We start from the raw sequence: 20,257 nt of genomic DNA, 5'->3' as shown, positions 1-20,257 counted from the left end.
AAAAGGTGGAAAACATAAATAAAAAGGGTGACTGGAGGCCAGTGGTTACAAAAGAGACCGACCAAAGCTACCGTGGGAAGCCTGAGTACATCCCACTGTGGTAGTAAACAGGGTTAGTGCTTACCACAGCTTGATAAAAAGACTCTGTTGTGTGCCTGCACACACATCCCTAATGTTTGCAACTCCAGGGAGGGGAGGGAGTCAAGCATTACTCAGTAGCAGAACCTGGTGACCAAGCTCACAGTTCACTGTCAGTCATGTTGTCTGACGGGTAGGGTTACGAGTTGTCCAGGAAAACCCGGATATGTCCTCTTTTTACAGGACTGTCTGGGTGTCCGGACGGATTTCCAAAAACCGGCAGTTTGTCCGGGTTATAGAAAGCCTCGAGCTCAGGGCCGCATGCTTGGAGGCCCTCCAGATGAGGCCCCGAACTCAGGGAAAAAGACAAGGTTTGTGTGCAGATGGGGCTGGGGCAGAACTGAGTATGACTGAGGGCAGAACGGGGTCGGGGCCACCTGTCCTAATTTTTTATGGAGGAAATCTGGTAACCCTACTGAGGGGGATGTCCAGTGGAATTTGGATTTAGATTTTAGATGAATGTATTACCTTTTTTAGTCCAAATTACATTCAGGTACACAAGTTATATGCTTAGAGACAAGAATTATTGTCATTGTGATTGGGCTGAATTAGAAGGAAGGTCTAAGGATAAAGAGAATGCTCGCTCTTACTCTTCTTTCTCCCAAGTAATAATGAATGAAAATTCAGGGCACCACTATTGAAGGGTCTCAAAGTCCCTCCTTGAGGGCTGCAATCCAGTCGGGTTTTCAGGATTTCCCCAATGAATATGCATGAGATCTATGTGCATGCACTGCTTTCAATGCATATTCATTGAGGAAATCCTGAAAACCCGACTGGATTGTGGCCCTCAAGGAGGGACTTTGAGATCCCTACAATAGAGGCTGGTTCAGCTTGAGATGGAAGACCCAAAGGAGCAGGAGAAAACTCCCAGGCAAAAGAACCCCAAAACATTGTCCTTTTAAGTGGCATTTTGTTTTATTTTGGAGTTTGTTTTTTTTTACTACTTCATAGGCACAGTATTAGAATGGCATTTTTTTGTTTGTAATTTTTACTTTTTTTTAATCAATGCTCGTCTAATACTTATGATTTAAATATGTTATGTTAAAGAACATGTTGAGCATTTCTTGTATTGTTTAAAAAAAAATTTTCAATAAAATTTCATGGAAAACAAAAAGAATGGCATCCTTGTGACCCTGGGCAAGTCACTTAATCCCCCCCCCCCCATTGCCCCAGGTACATTAGGTAGATTGTGAGCCTGCCAGGACAGACAGGGAAAAATGCTTGAGTACCTGAATAAATTAATGTAAACCGTTCTGAACTCCCTTGGGAGAGCGGTATAGAAAATTGAAAAAAATAAAATAAATTGTTACAATCTTCTAAAATATAATTTCCCAGATTGTGAGTCACAACCTCATTCATACCACGTTTGGGGTCATCACATGGACATATCTCACAGGCATCACTGTGGCCACAATCATGGGGTCATGTGCAGAAAAGGTTTGATAGATTTTCCAAGTGAACATCTTCATTTCATGAGACAGAGCACCAAAGGTCCTCAATGTTCCACAGTCTGAGAGTTTCAGATACCCCACTGCACTATAGAGTGGTTTGTTATATTTATTATAGATAGTATGGATCAGAATCTTCAGCAGTCACTATTTAGTTTTCATTCAAAAGCGTAGTTCCATTAGTATGAGTTTTAAACCAATAACCCTTTGCAAGAATTCAGAATATGCAGCTGAAAAGTATTTAGTCTCCACATCTGAACATTTAGCTCTCATAACAGGAGCTGAGGCAAAAAGAACAACCAGATATGATGGGAACTGTGCTTATTTGGGGGAGGAGCTTATTACCATGACAACCGATAATAGTTTAAGGATGATTCACAAGAGGCTTGCAATAAGGAATTTAAAATGCAATAATATGTTTGGTCTGTCATTTTAATTTTCTTTAAATCACTCAGATACATTCCAAACCAGAATTTTAAGAAGTGTTTTAGGACTGTTGCATACAGAGAATTTTTAAACAAAGACTGAACACGCAGTATTTCCTTGACAACTTGATACCTACCATGCCCAGCCTTCTCAAGGTACCGAGCAGGAAAAAATGGACTACGCTTACAACAATAAACGACGGGTTGTTCGCTTGGTGTTACAGTGGACTAATCTCTACAGTGATCTCTTGCAAGAAGATGAAGTGGCAATGGCTTTTCTGGAGGTACGCTGGATTAGAAAAATGTTTCTCAAGGTTAGGGATCTTGAAGGCTAGAGATAACACATCTAGGCCTCAAACCGAAAGGGTTTTCCTGCCGGTTAATGAAATGCCATAAATGAGGGTGTGTACTACGTTAATCCTCTCAAAGGCACTGAATTTAACACTTAACAAATTAAAACCCAAAAATAGAGGGCGACATTTTTTTTTATTTGATTGTGGTAACATGGATATGGCAGTGGCATTAGGCATTTACAGAAACAGCCAGACAAAGGGATAAAGGTAAATCAAAATCTCTATTGCTTCAAACAAATATGCCAAATCTGTTAGTGTGCAAGCTGGTTGTCTTGCAATTAAATTCTCTTGTGTACCAGTCAAAAAAGTCCTCCCTGGATTGGCATTTGGTTAAGCTCAGACTTGGTATGCAGAAGCTCAAAGACAGCCTTACACAGTCGCAGGCCCAACTCTGGCATAGACATATAGGATCAGGGCTTGTATGGAAAACAGTATTCTTACCTTGGTGGTCTTCTGTTCTCATACACCCATGTAGTGCAGGCATATGAGGAGGGGCATTTCCCTTCTTTGGATACTGCAGCTCTTCCTGGGAAACCTCTGAAGAACCCTTCCTCCCTATTCTAGGCCTCCCCATTCTGTTGCCATTCCAAGAATTTTAGCTTCCTTTCTACCTGAGCCCCATCTTTGCATTTGTATCAGCTATCACAATCTTCACATTCTGAATCCCGAAACTTTATTGGATGTTCTTTTATTTTGTATTGTTTTTTTTTTTTGAAGAATATAGATCATTTATTTTTATATAGCATAACATAACAAATTCACTTATATACTGCAGTAACCTCTCAGTTCAACATGGTCAACAACAAGCAAGAGACTGTACAAGCACAGTGTATTATAATCACATTCAGAAGAATTTGTCAAATAGGAGTTGGAGTTTGTTAACAGGACTGAAAAGGGTTTATTCCATGATCCAGCTTGAAAAGATAAAATTCTATGGAAAAATCTTTTGTATATGCAACCTTTTACAGTAGGAAATATAAAATGTCGAGAAAACCTTTTTCTATCAGTAAATGTAAAGTGATCAATAATATAATCAAGTATAAGGCCAAACAATGTCTTGTAACAGGTACAACCTAACTTGAATAATATGCTTGCCTCAACTTGGAGCCAATGTACCTTCTGATAGAATTTAGTTAAATGATCAAATGTTTTCCAAATTAAAAATCAACCGAACAGCCATGTTCTGAATGATCTGCAACCTTTTGATATTCTTTTTACTGGAGGCTAGTTACAGCTGATCCTCTGTTGTGGAATGCATTGCCACCTCAATTATGTGCAATTAGGAAACTTGTGCTGGCTTTTACAAAATTGCAATAGAGGTTTCTACCACGGCTGGCAAGATGAATGTTCCAAAGCTCATAGAATTCCTATGAGTGTCAGACCTACATATTTGACAAATTCTTCTGAATTGTTGCAGATCATTCAGAACTTGGCTGTTCGGTTGATTTTCAATTTGAAAGGGCTTTGTGAAAGGAGCCCTTGATGTTTTTAAAAAACATCCTGAAGTAGGCCAGCTGTCTAGGCCTACCCCAAGATAGAGACCTCACACTCTATATACTGGTATCAATCAATAAGTATATTTATTAGCAAATCAGTAACAGCTTACAAGAATAAATTATTCAGCATATAGAGTAACAGAATGTGATCTTCAGGCTTGAGGATCCTCTGATGTCTGTTCTGTTCACTTCCGCTTACAGGCCTGGTTTTATACATTTCTTAGTGGTCAACACCACGTTGGTCTAAATCACATGATATATCTTTATTGGTTCTCTTCTTATACATCATTACATCTGTAAATTCATTTATTGGTTTATACATTTATGTCACGCTATACGTCTGTTCAGTTTACCGTAAGGCCTATCCTTTTCCCGCCCCTTTAATTTACCATATAAGCAATTCCGAGCCTCATCCCCCCCCCCTGCTTTGTTATCACAAGACACGTCTTACTAAATGATATTCTTGAGAATTCTATTTCTGACCATGAGATGTGTTCATCTTTTCATAATATCCTGGCAAGTGTGAGACCCTATTGCCATGCAAAAGAGTTAAGTCTTGCCTGCTTGTTCCTTCTCATAAGTTTCGCTTAGCCCAGCAGTTAACTCAGCAGGGTATTTCCCAATCAGTATATGACAGCTGGCAAATGTAATAAGAAATGTCTTATAGATTGTTAATATACTGATTCATTAGAGCTGGAGGGAGAAAAGGGTTTTTTTCTTCTTTGAGGTCGGGTTTCTTCACCTTTAGTGTTATCCAAAGGACTTAATATGCTTCACCTGTATCATACAAGAACTTTATAAGTGTATTTTCCTTTATACCAGAGTTTTCCATGATTTTCCTCTTCCTCTCAATCCTATTGGAAAAACTTTGGGGATAGAATACTGAATATTAGGAAAGTTGCTTGAACAAACATCTGAAAATAACCAATGGAAAATTTTGATGATACTTGTTTTTGTTAATGATTTTATGTATGTTTCATCAACTAGATTGCTAGATAGTGCAGAATAGAATAATAATAATAAAAATTAAGTAAATCCTCCTGACTAAGCAGTCTAGATCTAATTCTAATATGGTTGCCCAGTGAGGGCATGTCATTAAGGAAACCTGGGCTTTCTCCAGGCACTCCATCATATGGACTAACTTAAAATATTTCCTCAATAGCCTTCAGGAGCCAGCACTCCCTGAGCTCATCCTTTTCTGATTTGTGGATGTTAAAGAAGTATTAGCTTGCAAAAGTTAGTGAATAACTGTATTTAGATTAGTGCAATAAAAGGGTATCGCCTTATATAATTTGTTTATATTTATTAACTTTTATTTCTGTGTAATGAAACGCATAGGCAATGGTCCAAAATCGAGGTTACAACAGAACCACAGTACAGGTTATGGGGGGGTCCAACTGCAGGATTTATTTGTAATTGAACAATCAAATTTGTCTTGGAACCAGTAAGATGAAATGTAGCTTCATTTTCCTTCTCTATGAAATGGAACTGTGGCCTATAAGTAAAAACCCTCTTTTTTTCTTGTTCACAGGAATTTTATGTTTCAGTCTCGGATGACACCAGAATGATTCCTGCACTGAAAGATCAGCTCCTGGACCTTGAAAAAATTGTAAAAAAATTGTAAGGATGATCTCGGTTCTTATTTTTTATTACATGCCAAAAGTCACTCAGGTTCAGAGTTTTGATGGCATACAGTGAAATCAGAAAACACTTAGGCCTTCATTAAATAGATTATTTTCATAGGCACAGAATGAGAAAAGATATTTTTAAAAATAAAGCCCTGGTATTTAAGAACAGAATTTTACTAGCTCTGGACCTTTCTCTTAGAAAATGTAAATAGGGAAATAAGGGTGTGATGGGATAGAAATGATGATGATTTGGTTTTTATTGGGTTGTTATAGCTGTCACTTAATATTATGTCAATTACAAAGTTTTTAATGGATTAAATAATATACCCCTCTATTACTAACGCGTAGCGCCAGCAGCAACAGTAACTGATCCAATGCTCATAGGAATTCTATGAGCATCGGAGTAGTTACTGCCGCTGCTGGCGCTAAAACCCACTCTATGCGTTAGTAAAGGAGGATGATAATTGCTTAATATTTTGTTACTTACAGTATTCCATGGTTGTGTGTTATGGACATGGTCTTTCTGTTCCTCACCTTGAGCCTGATGGGTTAAAGTGGAATATAAATGCCATTAATATTATTATTGTTATTATTAATTTGAATGTAGTGCATTATAATAATAGGGCCAAATGTTAGAAGCCTGAACAGTCTAAATATTGCCCTTATCTATCTGACTAACGCCCCCCCCTCCCTTTTTACTGAGCTACAGTAGAGGTTTCTACCGTGACCCAGAGTGCTAAATGCTCCAACACTGATCCAATGCTCATGGAATTCTATGAGATTTGGACTTTTCGGAGCATTTAGTGCCCTGGGCCGCAGTAGAAACTTCTACCGTGGCTTAGTAAAAGAGGGCCTAAACGTATGAGCTGAATTTCACATTGTAGTGCAACTACTTTTAAATAACAGGCATTCCTGTGGGCATCTTTAGGTTGGGGGAGGAAACAATGTAAAAACATTTAGCAGGGAATTCATTAAGCAGAGTTAGGGCTTAATGCTCCTTTAATGCACGTTAAGGGAATTAGCGCATGCTAAATTCTAAAGCCCATTTTATACCTATGGACTTTATTTTACTTTTGTGATTATGATAAACATACTGAGGGCCTCAAAATAGTACCTGGTGGGCCGCGAGTTTGAGACCACTGATTTATTCTCTCCGCTATGGCCTTGTCTTCCCTGAGAGCCCCTTTTATCCTCGGTTGTCTTCTTCTCTCACATTATTTATCCCAAGCTCCAGAGGTAACAACCAAGAGGTCAATTTCAAAATATATTCTGCAAAATGTATCTAAAGTTAGGTGCCGTTTAGGTGCCTAAGTTAGGCAGTCTTTGTAGAATCGTGCTCAGTGGCATTTAGCACTGTTTAGATGCCTAACTTTTTAGGCGTCCTTTAGAGAATCAGGTTTAGGTGAGATTTAGACATCCAAACAATGTCCTTAATGTTATAATATTTTATTATTATGTTATTACAACCAAGAGGTCAGTTACAAAATATATATAGTAGAAACAGAATGAGAGCAAGTGCTTCTGGTTGTCATGGTGCTTCCTCCTATCCTATACACTTCCTGTTTAGAAAGGAAGCATTTGCACAGGATAAGAAGATCAGCAGACTGGAATTATCTCACTCTGATATCCAGGGATGGACTATCTATCAGAAAAGGAGGATAGACAGTTTCAAATAGCCCGTTTATTTAGATTATTCTGGGAGGGTGGTGTTGGGGTGATCAAGATTGTTGAGGGGAACGAGCAGAGTTGAAAGTTTGCCTAGGGTTCCTCGAATCAGCCCTGTTATTATTTCCCCTAAAGTATGAGACAAAGATGGGACTGGGAACAGGTCCTACACCTATGTCAGGATTTCCTTCTAGCAGCTGACGGAAATTTTCTACAAAGCTAGGACCCTGCTGCCTCAGAGGCAGGCAAAAAACTGCTTTGGAATGCATCAGGAAGGACACTGAAGTTGTATTTTTCTCCTTTATTTATGAAACTAGAGCAGCTTGCAGTCTAATACTGAACAATAATACAAAATTAGTGAGTGTGCTAAAGGTCAGAGTAAATTACAGTATGTTTATAGTAAATTATAAAGTAAACAACTGCGATATTATCAGCTGGACTTTCTAAACAGAAAAAGCCTTAAGCCATATGCCGAAGATTACAAAAAAAAGATGTGGTCGTAGTTTATTCAAAGGGAAAAGTTCAAGAAGTGAATATGATCAAACTGTGGTAAAATACCAAGCAGGCTTTTGGGATAACGAATGAAAACTTGTTTTGGACTTGAGGGACTTATGAACATGTCATCCTGGACACCCTATGCAAAATGTGTTTTATACTTCTACAGCAAGAATACTGTATTAGTCCACATGGGTACATAAGAACGTAAGAATAGCCTTACTGGGATAGACCAATGGTCCATCTAGCTCAGTAGCCCATCTTCACGGTGGCCAATTCAGGTCACCAGTACCTGGCAAAAACTCAAATAGTTACAACATTCCATGCTTCCGACCCACGGTAAGCAGTGGCTTCCCCCATGTCTGTCTCAATAACAGATTGTGGACTTTTTCTCCATGAAATTCTCTAAACCTTTCTTAAAACTAGTTATGTTAACCGCTCTTACCACAACTTCTGGGAATGCATTCCAGAGTTTAACTATTCTCTGAGTGAAAAAATATTTCCTCCTATTGGTTTTAAAAGTATTTCCTTGTAACTCCAAGTATCCCCTAGTCTTTGTAATTTTTGACGGGAGTAAAAAATCGAGGCTACAGTAGAGAAGCAAGGAAATATTTTAAAAAGCTCAAAGACCTAGTCTTGAATGGCTAGGGTTTGAAGGTGTTATACCGAGATCTTAACTAAGGCTTTGTATATGAAGCCTTGCAGGCATTCAGGTGGGAAGATTGATCTAACACAGGAAAGAAAATTAAAACTGAAATATGTGCACAAAAAAATACCTGCATTCAAAAGATGAAATATGTTACCGGAAAATGTATGTGGATAGCTAAAAAAGGCAAGGAAAACTGAGTAAGAACCATTCACTAGTGTGTGACATATTCTGGAGAAGATATGAGGTGAAACCTACAATCTCTTAAAATTCCAGGTTAGGACAGGAATGTATACATCATGAGTTCTTGACTGATGGGTTTCTGTAGAGGCCTGACTGGGGCAGATATATAGTTAGCAAGCCTGTAATGGAATAGATAATCAAAACTACTTGCATGTTGGCAAACCCTGCAGGTATTTTTTATCCATGGGATATGCCACAATAATGTATGAAAAGATATGTGAATATTTTTTCTTTGACTATTGCCCACAAAAAAGTACTTGCACAAATGAGCAACTGCATTTCGTGCAGGCCATTTCTCAGGCAAAACCCCTTGTGTGCAAATTTGATTATTCCCTGTCGTAACCTCAGCACAAGAATTCTTCCTAAATCCCACTGGTTTAAGTACTTGCATTGTTGACCTGGCTGATTTCTTCACAGAGAAGGTGAATAATAATCCAAAAACGCACCCTCTCCATCTTACTTCAGGAAGGTACTTTGCTCAGTGTTCTCCAAATGTAGAGATAAATATACGTAGATACAGTGGGATTTATTAACGTAATTGATGTTATAAAAAAAAGATTGCTGTCTGAGTTTTTTTTTAATTTCCTTTTTATAAATATGGAAGGATAATTCTCAGGTTGGAGACGTACCTGGCTACATCCCAATCCCCAAATATGGTTCATAGTTTATTTTGAAATACATAACTTCCAGCAATTTAATGATGTTCTTTTACTTAGTGTAAACATATAAAGTTGACTAAAGGAGAGTGTTGACATAGTTTCACAGGCTGTAACATGATAGAATTAAAGAGTATTTTTTATTATATATGTATAAACATACTTAAAATGGTTATGCTTTGTATTTTTTTGTAGTTCAGAAGAAGCCAAGGCACCACAAAAGAAGGTAAAGAAAACATATCACCATACTGAATTCTAGATAAGAATTAACCTAATGTGTGTGTATCTATATCTATCTTTCTATCAGGGGTAGGGTTACCAGATGTATGGATTTATCCGGAAAATGTCCTATTTTTAGAGGGCATGTCCGGGCGTCCAGACAGCTTTTCAAAACCCGGCGCTAGTCTGATACTGCGCAAATAAACTGACCTGTGGACTTTATTAGCTATACTTTTACTCAATTAAATTCAGCCTGAATGTTATCCGTTCTGTATTTTGGCTAACTCACATGTAAAGTCTTTAAATTAATGTGTTGTGCGTGTCTTTTGTCCACAGCACAAAGTCCTGTTGCGACAGTTTAGCACAGGTGATGAAAGACTGCAGAAGCGGCAACCAATCAGGAGCACAGATGAAAGTAAGCTTGTGCAACAGACGCATGCTTCTTTATTTTAACTTTTTGTAAGCCTCAAGAAAAACATCCAGATAGAAACTTCAGGTATTCTACATGTCTATAAACTGTAAGTCCAGTAAACGAGTTCAGAGTTTAAACACACAGGCCCTGATTTTATAAAGTCCACCTAAACTTAGGCGCCCATTATGGAATCACACTTAGCATTGCCTAAGCATGCTTAGGTAAAGCTCAGCGTCCTAATATTTAGGCGCACCATATTTAAATTAGGGCACTGATATTGGAGCCTAACGGCACCTAATTCACAAAGAGGTGCCTAACTCAAAAATATATCCTTGATCCGCCCCCTAACCACACCCACTTTTAGTGTAGGCACTTTGGGCTAGGTGCCTACTTTTCAAGTTAGGTACCTAACTTTCAATTAAGTCCAGTTTAAGATGACTGTGAGGTACTGAGTGCCAATATTGTCACTGAATAAGCCTATTGATCAATTAAGTTAGGCATTAATATTGGCGCCTAAGTTTAGGCAGACTTTATAGAATCAGGGCCAAAGGAGATAATTTGCTACAGGTTGCCTAAGGAGATAATTTGCTACAGGTTGCCTAAAGATAAGTACCAGAATGATGCATACTAAATACAAATTCTTTATTTGCAATTATGCAAATAATTGTTATACGCGATACTAGCTTAAGTCTGCAGTTTCATGCTCAATTTTAGGTGCAAGCACTTAAGAGGAAAATTCTATAAGAGGCACCTAACTTTAGGCACCTATTTATTTAGGTGCCTAACTTACCCCCTCTTTTACAAATGCATAGCATGGGTTTTAGCATCGGCAGTAACTGCTCTAGAATTCCTATGAGCATCAGAGCAGTTACTGCTACTGCCGGCACTAAAACACGTGCTATGCGTTCATAAAAGAGGGGGTTAATTAGTATATTGGCTTCAATAATGAGCTTTAACAAGCACTGGGTATGCACATGATCATTTCTCCCTTCAACTCCTTCACCCCAATTCTTCCTCTTTCCTTTCTCTCTCCCACATGTGCAGCATCTTTCTTCCCCCTCCCTCCCCTCCCTCATGCAGCAGGATCCTTGCCCAGCTTCCCTTCCCTCTCTCCCATCCCTTGTGCAGCAGGACCTTTGCCCAGTTTCTATCCTACCCTCCCTCCCATCCCTTGTGCAGCAGGACCCTTGCCCAGCTTCCATCCTACCCTCCCTCCCATCCCTCGTGCAGCAGGACCCTTGCCCAGATTCCATCCTACCCTCCCTCCCATCCCTCGTGCAGCAGGCCCCTTACCCAGCTTCCATTCCCTCCCTCCCATCCCTTGTGCAGCAGTGAATTAATGGGTGGACAAGGCCAAAGCAGTCTGTTAGAGTGCTGCTGGCCCGATGCTGCTTAGGGAGGTAAGTAAGGCTCACGGCGAGGTTCCAACGGGAGGGAAGGAAGAATGGGGATTTGGCTGCGCGGCGGGTCCAGGTGCGGGTGCGTGGGGGGGGGGGGGCGGCTGTGCTCGCTCATTCAAAGATTCTGTTGCACAAGGGATGGGAGGGAAGGAAGGGAAACTGCCGGCGAATCCCGGAACTAGGGCTTATTTTAGGGGAAGGGCTTATATTAAGACTTACCCTGGAAATCCTGCTAGGGCTAATTTTCGGGGAAACATAGTACTACTACAGCTACTCTCTCAATATCTGTGAGAAAAATTAACAGTACCGGTTGGTATAGTGCATATAAATGTTAATTTTTATCTGACCCTCATAGACCCCCTGAAACCCATCCACTGGCCCCAGGTTAAGAACCCCTGGTGTAGAAGTTTGAGAAAGACTGTAATGTGATGACTAATGACCAGTTTGAAAATAGCCCACCCTTCCAAGACTGCCTTCTTTTCTGTTGCAAAACTGTTTTCATTCCAATAGTACCACCATTTGTGTTCAACTGACTAGCAATCTCACAATTTTATCACTATTTTAATGAGTCTGAAATGTATGTCTAGTCAGTGCTGAACAGATCTAACCTATGAATTGGGCTACACTGGCCTTCTATGTCATATGCAGAGTGAAGTGAAATCATTTTGAGATTTTTGAGATTACATATTTCAGGGTTTCGGCTTTTGAAATTTGCCGTGATTGCTTTCAATCTTTCTGTTGTTTCAGTACTCTTTAAGGTATACTGCATAGACCATACCTACACCACGATTCGTGTACAAGTAGCTGCTTCAGTGAAGGAAATACTCAGTGCAGTAGCAGATAAACTCGGCTCTGGGGATGGACTAATATTGGTGAAGATCAGTTCTTCAGGAGGTAAAGTTCTTCTGTTACATTTAACTAAACTCCCCCCCCCCACACACTTAAAGCACTCTAATTTTAAGAACTCTCATGGAATCTAGAAGCTGAAACTCCTAAATGGAAGGAACTCACTAATGACAAATTACTAAAAAATAAAAAATATATATAAGGTCAATATTCCACTTCTAAATTGGCCACATTGAAAATTTACTAGGGCTGATGCCCAATTAGCATCTAAATCGGATCTAGGCACCTAACTTAATTTTTCACTTAGTTTAATCAATATCGTTAATAAGCAATAATGAGCTCATAATTGGCAAAAATTACAATTAATTGGGTGGTAAGTGCCTGACTCAGAAGTGCATACCAGAAATTGGGCGTGGCTAGGGGGTGAATCATGGGCAGATCTTGGGTGTGCTTTGCATCTAGGTGCCTAAATTGGACTTAGTGCCTATCTTAGGCACCGGCATTTAGGCCAAGAAAACCTTGTCATAAATAGGGGGGCACCTAAAATGTTGTTGCCTACTGGCACCTAAGACCAATTTAGGCACCACTAGGCATGATTCTATAAACGGCGCCTAACTGAAGATTGACAAGCACTATGCACCACGTTCCTTGGCACCTATCTTATATGCACTGTTTATAGATCAGGGCCTGAGTGCTTAAATTTATGCTCCTGGGTTCACTAGGCTTCTAAATTTAGGAGCCAAAAAGTGCGTGGCAACAAAGTGGATTTAGGGAGGAGGAAAAAGTTAGGAGCTTAGCACTGATTTCAGCCTGACACTTATAAATTGGACTCAAAAGTCTAAACAAATGAGTGGCAGACCTAAATTTAAAAGCATAGGACTCCATTTGCAAAGCTGTGTTACAATTCCCAGGTGGCAAATATGATGTAGCCCATAGGAACTGAATGGGCTTCATCGCATTTGCCATGCAGTAATTGTTAGCGTGCCTTTATTAAAGGAGCCCATGGGCCCTTCAATGTAGATGAATTTGCTGCTGAAAACATAAGCTTCTAAGTTTGGCTGAAAATAGGAGCCAAATTTATGGGACCTTTTACCAAACTTCAGTAAGAAGTGGCTTTAGCATTATCGTTCCCACACGCTAAGATCATTTATACCACGTGAATAAAGTGTTCGCTTTTTCTATATATATATTTTTTAAATTAATGGCCATGTACTAATTTTCTCATTAGCATGTAAGCCCCGACTACCACCTATTTTGTAAGCAGTAAGGGCCAGATTATATATATGTCACCTAACAAATTGATGCTGACTAGTGTGGCGCTAAGTTTGATTATATAAAAGTTATGCGCACTGTATAGAATCATGCTAAGCGCTGTTCTGTTGCACAAACATAGCAGTCTGTACTCTATCCTCTGGTTGCGAACTCTTGCAGAAGGATGTCAATAACATCTTTCAGCTCCTCCTCCTTCACCAGTGGAGTATAGTGCCCTCTTCAGATTTTTCTTCTGCAAGCAAGCTGTTGGGTTTTATTATTTATGGGTAGTTTTTTTTCCATCTCATAAGGTTTAGGTGCCTAGAGAGCCCCAATTTGGGGCTACTCTGCCTTGGAGAGGAAGCAGATTCTGTGTGGGCAGTGGGCAGCTCGTGGGGCAATTACCAATGTACCTACGGAGCCAGCCTGCTCTGTGCATCTTGGAAGCTGGGGGACCATTCCCATGGGAGCACTTGCATGTAGATAATCATACCGCAGGATCACAGAGGCAGGGTACCTTCCTTTCTACTGAAAGTTGTTTCGGCCTTTCATGTCAACCAAGAGATTTTCTGTGTTTCAGTCTACGTGTTCAGCCAAGCAGAATAAAATATTGCAGAGACTGGACGTATGGAAAGTTTTACTCCACAATTTGAAACGTGTAGGGATGGAGGTCTGATAAGTTCTGATCCAGTGCATCAGAACACAGGCAAGGTCAGCACACAGGCAGTTCTGAACCATGCCAGACCAGCACACTGCTCTAGGCCCTGTGTACGGATCTAGGCCTCATGTGAGGATCTGAACCCCTGTGAAAGAATTATGAGCCCCTGTGAAAGAATTATGAATTATTCCCATTTCCTCTCCCTTCTTGCCATGCTGACATTCTGAGTAAAGGAAAATGCTAGCATCTTGTCACAAGACTCTTGTCACATATTAACCTGACACAAGTTTACCCTTATCCCTTATTCCTTGTATGGGCAACAATCAGACTTTGGCTGAACAGGCCCTGAGGTAAGGCTAATCAAGAGAGCTTAAGGAAACGGACCAATGACTTTTGGCTTCCCTACTATCTTTTTGTTTTAACCAGTCAGTCAGCATGAGGCAGACCAGATTCCAAGGTATCTATTGCCAGATGGATTCATATAGTAATCTTGTCAACGTATGTTGCCTATGAAATCCGTCGCCTATTTCTCTTAAAGCTCATTGAACTAGAAGCTAGCAGCTTCCTGGGTGGAGACAGTGTTGCCCGAGGAGAATTGTAGAGCATCTGCTTGGTCTACTCTCCATATCTTTGCCAGATTCTACAGAGTGGATGTGGCAGCTCAGGAGGACATTGCTTTGGAGTCCTCAGTCTTGTGGGCAGGCTCATCTGTTCTACCCTAGGTATTTGCCATTGCTTTGGTACATCACCTAGAGTACAGCCTCCTTTGTTTATATAACAGAATGGAAGATTAGGTTTTTACCTGAATAATCTTCTTTCTGTTACTACACATAAGAGTCTGTAAAGCCTGCCCTGTCAGTTTCAATGTGTCTGCTTTCTGCCTCAGATAAATTTATAGTTCAGAACTGTAGTTATCTCCTATCAGTTGGAAGGAAATATAATCATATATAACTAATAAAGCCATAGGTTTATTGAGTTCCTGGCTTCATATGTGTTTGTGTTTGTTGTGTACAGCAGGATAGCTTATTGGTACACCTATATTATGAGGTCATACTAACTATTGTTCTTTTTCATGAGCAGAACATAAATGTACTATTGTTTTGGAGAAGTTCCCTGTGTCCCTCCTTCTACTTTCTTCTGTTATGGTGGATATCAATTGCTTTGGTACAAACTGAAGAGGTTACTATACTCCACTGGTGAAGGAGGAGGAGCTGAAAGATGTGATTGACTATCTTCTGTAACAGATTGCAACCAGAGGATGTTCACCTAGACTACAGATTCCTATGTGTATTAACAGAAATAAAATTATTGAAGTAAGAACTTAATCTTCCATTATACATTGCTAAGCATTACAAAATTTAGGCACACCCTATTTATGCCAGGGTTTTTTGGCCCTAAATGCCTTAACCTAAGTTGTGTGCACAATGGTACCTAAAGTCAAAGACAGGCCCATAACTCAAAAACATGCGCATGATCTGCCCCCTAACCACACCCACTTTTAGCTATGTGCATTGGACAAAGCACATTCCATTTTGTGCTATTCGCCTACCAAGTAGTGTGCCAAATTTTCAATTTACTCCAATTATTGCCAATTAGAGGTGTTAATTGCCACTTGTTGATGCTGATTAAGACTATTTAATTAAGTTATGGGCGTACATTAGCTAAGTGTGCTGATGTATGCACATAACTTTAGGTGCCATATACAGAATTTGGGCCTAAGAGCTCATGCTCTACTCACATGATAGTTGGGTAGTGTGTGGAAATGTAGCTGCCCTAACCAATTAGCTCAGTACATGCCTATTCTGCGTCCCGACCTGCTCCCAGTACTAAAAAAAAATAAAACCTATGCACGCCCTGCAGTAAGACATTTTAAGCTACGGTAAGCACACTTTAGTGTTTTTCGCAGTGTAGTAAAAGGGCCCCTTAGGCACCTCTCAAGTATTCTAAATTTAGGAGCTCAATATATTTGCAGTATTTATTAAAAAGTCTTCATTTTGCATTTTATGTCTTAGGTTAACTTGATAATTTTCATGTCTCTTGTTTGTACCAAAATTTGATATTTAAGAACAGTGAAATTTGATCTTAGTGCTACAGTGTCTAAAACAGTCTTGTCCAACTCATGGCCCAAGGGCTACTTCTTGGCTTGCCAATCCCATTTTCTTGACCTGCAGAAGCTCCCTTAAGTCCTATGATGGGATCCTTGCTTCCCTGCCATGCCGGTCTAACTGGGAACTTGAGCCGCGCAATACCAGATGTTGAGGCTGTTCCCATGGTATCAAGTCTCACAAGACTAACTTCAACCTCCAGTGCAACACAGTTCAGCCTCGTGGTTAAACAAGTTGCGGCAGAGAAGCAGGGATCCAGTTGGAGAATTTCAGTGCTGTCAAGGAAGCATACGTGTGTTTTGGCCTTCCGAATGTTACAAAATATAAAATGTGGTCCCTGATAGGAAAAGGTTGGACAAGCCTGGTCTAAAACCTTCAAGCCTCCAGGATGCATTGTGAAAGGTAACACTAAAAGGCTTAGGGAGGCACGTTGAAATAAAATGAGAGCAATAAAGATCCAGATCCTTTTGAAGCAGCAGCTGATAAGATAATGTTTCAAATCTAATGGATATAAATTACTTTTACAGGGAGAAAGGAAATGATCTGAAAAGTTAAAGTGCACTAGGAAATTAATAATAATTTTGAATAGATCAAGGACAAGAACTATAATGATCACATAAAGCTGTTACCATAACAGAAATAACTCTATAAATTACTCTGAAACTATATATATATATATATATATATATATATATAGTATAGTACATTCATATTGTAATTGATCCACTTGTGATTTTAGAAACCTATTCAAAAGGATACTGTTAGTAAGCAGAGTTGTTTACCTGTTCACGGCAGTTCTCTGTAGACAGCAGGATCTTGCAGTCACACAAGTAGTGCTGTTACCAGGTAGAATCATGGATGGATCTTTCTTTTAGAGTCCAAAAAATCCTTCAGGGCATATTTGAGGGCTCTCTCTGCACCTCAATCAGCAATATAACTGCTGCATACTTCAGTTGATGAGGAGAAGGTGGGAGGAGCTGTGTGGCTGCATGATCCTGCTGTCTGTGGAGAATGGCCATGACAAGAGAGCAACTCTGCTTTCTCCGTCAACGAGCAGGACCGATGCAGCCACAAATGGTGACTCTGGTTAGGGTTGGCAATATTGTTTTATTGCTCATAGCATCCTGGGAAAGAGACCATGGTCACCACTGGATGGGGTTGAAGCACATCATGTGAACAGGATTTGAAGAATAGTCTGTCCAAATGTACCATCCACTCTTGAAGGTTGGCAATAGTGTCTGAAGATGTCAACTGATGCTGCTGTGCACATATCTACAAGCAACGACAACCTCAGGTTAACAGTGGTCGACATTGCATGTGGTTGGTGTATCCTTTTTTTTTTTTTTTTTCTCTCTCTCTCTTTAGATATTTAATGATTTCCACTACAACAGCAGTAAATTGCCATGGACTATCCATACACTGCATAACTTAACATGTCCCCTAAATTCCCTCCCTCATCCCTCTCCCTTTTGCTGGAATCTTGTAAGCATTTAGGGGTCCTTTTACTAAGGCGCACAAACAGATGCTTAAAATCCTCCCCCCAACTGGTAAGCTGGTTGTGCAGTGCATCTTAGACAGAAGATAGAGTCACTGTCCTGAGAAGATTAGATAAGGGGGGGAGGGAATATCTTATGGCAAGGGATGCAGGGAGGAAACATTTTAGGGGTGCCATGAAACCTATGGCTCCCCCATTTCCAATGCCAATGTAATGACTGGATCTTGAGGGAATGGATCTGTGGGGAGTGAAAGGGATGGAGTTTTTTTTTTTTCCTTCGTTCTCTTCCATGTCATAAGAATATGAGCTCCAGAGGTGTCTCTGATGTGACTCGCCACTTCCACAATTCTAGAATTTTGTGGATAGTTAATACGAGATTCCCAGCAGTCTCTGTATGATGTATGATGAGGATCCTTCTTAGAGGTGATAAGACTGCAGAGTAGGTTCTACAGGCTTAGGGAAGGGGTCTCTATTCTGCAGCTGGTTATGGTTGTAGTAGCTGGAGCAAGAGAGATTCTGCAAGTTAGCTCTGCTATTCTTTTGCATCACCAAGGTGGTTCTACATCATTTCTGAAGTTTCTGATGTTCATGCTCCACTGGTAATCAGATTGGGTGGCTGATTACTACAGGAGAAGGCACGGTCATGGACTGTGGTAGTGCTGACTGTGAAGTAATTGATGGTAGGAATGATGGAAGGTGAAGAGTGATGTTAGCATTATGTTGTGGAGGGGAGGATCTAATCTCTCAGTGCTGAGGTGACTGACAGTTTTGTGGGTTGTTACGACCTTAGAGCTGTGTCCATTGTATCTGTGGGTGATTTGAGGAAGCCCTTAGGATTTATGCATTTTCTTGGTTGTAGCCTCCCGTGCGAAGGAGGAGTGTGTCAGGTCAGCTGGACTGATGGTCTTACTCATCTTTGTCATTTAGTGATCTACCAGATTATATTCTTCAGCATATGTTTTGTTTAGGAGTTTTTTTTTTTGAGTGAGAGCAGTACAATATATCTGTATGGTCCAGTACAGGAAACCACGCAAATGTCCCCAAAAAATGCAAAGGTTTTCTAGGCCCAGAGGAACAGAATATGGCTGCAGGTGTCACATATATGGCAGTACAATAGGGTTTTGGGGGGTGCATATGTTTCACCATGAATGCAGTGGTTAGAGTAGCTTATGGGCCTGGGTCCTCCTCTCTATGGTTCACTAGCCCACTCCCCAGAGTACTTAAGCTACCTCTGTGCAGCTCTACTAGGCTTTCCTATGCCAGATGCTGATGTTCTGGAGGCAGGTATGTACGTTTTTATTCTGATTTTTATGGTATTGTTTGGGGGGGGCAGTGATCATTGGGGCAATGTGTGAGGGTCTGTACTTTGTGTCTGCAGTGGTTATCTGGTCATTTTGGATACATTCTGGGCACTTAGACCTGTTTTTAGATTGCCTAACTCACTACGTACACGTTCCGTCTAGGCAGTCTCATTAAACTTTTGGTTATACTTGCAGTACGACTAAGTCTAGGTCAGCCCACGTCCCACCCAAATCCTGTCCTCGCCACTCCTCCTAAAATGCCCTTTCAGCTCTGGGCGTACAGCGGCCCTGAAAAGGCCTAAGCTGTTTTTAGATACGTCTAAAACCTGTTTCGATTTTTGGCACTTGGACAACCTGTCTTTTTGATCATCCAAGTGCTGATTTAGGCGGGATTTTAGACGTATTTCCGTTTCGATTATGAGCCCCTTTGCTTTTTATGGTTGTATTTTTTTCCTGATAAATTTACCTCTCCTTTGTGGAGAATATGTAGACAAAGCCCCTCGTTTCTGAAATGGGCCGTATTTTACAGCTGTTCTGCCTTGGTCAAAGTGGCAGAGCATCTTTTATTTAAAGACCTCCCTTTGTGATCATCATTGTTTAAATATGAATAAAAGATTCCTTCTAAAGCAGGGGTGTCAAAGTCCCTCCTTGAGGGCCGCAATCCAGTTGGGTTTTCAGGATATCACCAATGAATATGCATGAGATCTATTAGCATACAATGAAAGCAGTGCATGCAAATAGATCTCATGCATATTCATTGGGGAAATCCTGAAAACTGGATTGCGGCCCTCTAGAAAGGATTTTGACACCCCTGCTTTAGAAGGAAGTATCAGAATCTTTTATTCATATTAAAACAATGATTACAAAGGAAAAAGATGCTCTACCACTTTGACCAAGGCAGAACAGTCCTCAGGAGATAGCAAGCTAGTCAGGTCTTCGATACTTGCAATGAATATGCAATGAAGCAGTGCATGCACATTTATCTCATGCATATTCATTGTGGATATACTAAAAACCTGACTGGCTGGGTGTGTCCTGAACACAGGGTTGAGAACCCCTATTCTAAAGTAACCAAGGTGGATCAAGTTGGATAAATTTGTTGCCAGAGATCTCAAACTGGCTTTGTCTAAATAGCCTGCTCTGTTTGAAAGTATGTTATTCTGGTACTCTGCAGGTTGTTCTCCATGTTTGTTTTACACCTGCACTAATGTCTGCTTGATTTAGGCCCTGTTTTACTAAGGTTCACTAACCGATTGGCGCACGCTAATTGATTTAAGACGCGCTAAATGCTAATGCATGCATGTTAGTCTGTGGGCACATTAGCGTTTAGCGTGTGCTAATTCAATTAGTGCATACTAATCGGTTAGTGCACCTTAT

The 20,257-nt window shown here is 40.3% G+C and overlaps 1 protein-coding gene across 9 annotated transcripts in view; it reads left to right on the top strand.

The window, feature by feature from the left end:
* Window positions 1-20,257, top strand: part of RAPGEF4 (Rap guanine nucleotide exchange factor 4) — a 251,957-nt gene that overhangs the window by 194,215 nt on the left and 37,485 nt on the right. For all 9 annotated transcript variants that reach the window (XM_033947094.1, XM_033947091.1, XM_033947092.1 and 6 more), the window contains 5 exons: window positions 2,145-2,295; window positions 5,392-5,480; window positions 9,389-9,419; window positions 9,749-9,827; window positions 11,972-12,118. In XM_033947094.1, the coding sequence (XP_033802985.1) occupies window positions 2,145-2,295; window positions 5,392-5,480; window positions 9,389-9,419; window positions 9,749-9,827; window positions 11,972-12,118 (497 nt within the window). The remainder of the gene's footprint in view (window positions 1-2,144; window positions 2,296-5,391; window positions 5,481-9,388; window positions 9,420-9,748; window positions 9,828-11,971; window positions 12,119-20,257) is intronic.

This window comes from Geotrypetes seraphini, chromosome 5, assembly GCF_902459505.1.
Source record: "Geotrypetes seraphini chromosome 5, aGeoSer1.1, whole genome shotgun sequence".
Taxonomy (NCBI): Eukaryota; Metazoa; Chordata; class Amphibia; order Gymnophiona; family Dermophiidae; genus Geotrypetes; species Geotrypetes seraphini.
Note: the sequence above shows the minus strand (reverse complement) of the source record. Positions and strands in the feature narration are given on the sequence as shown.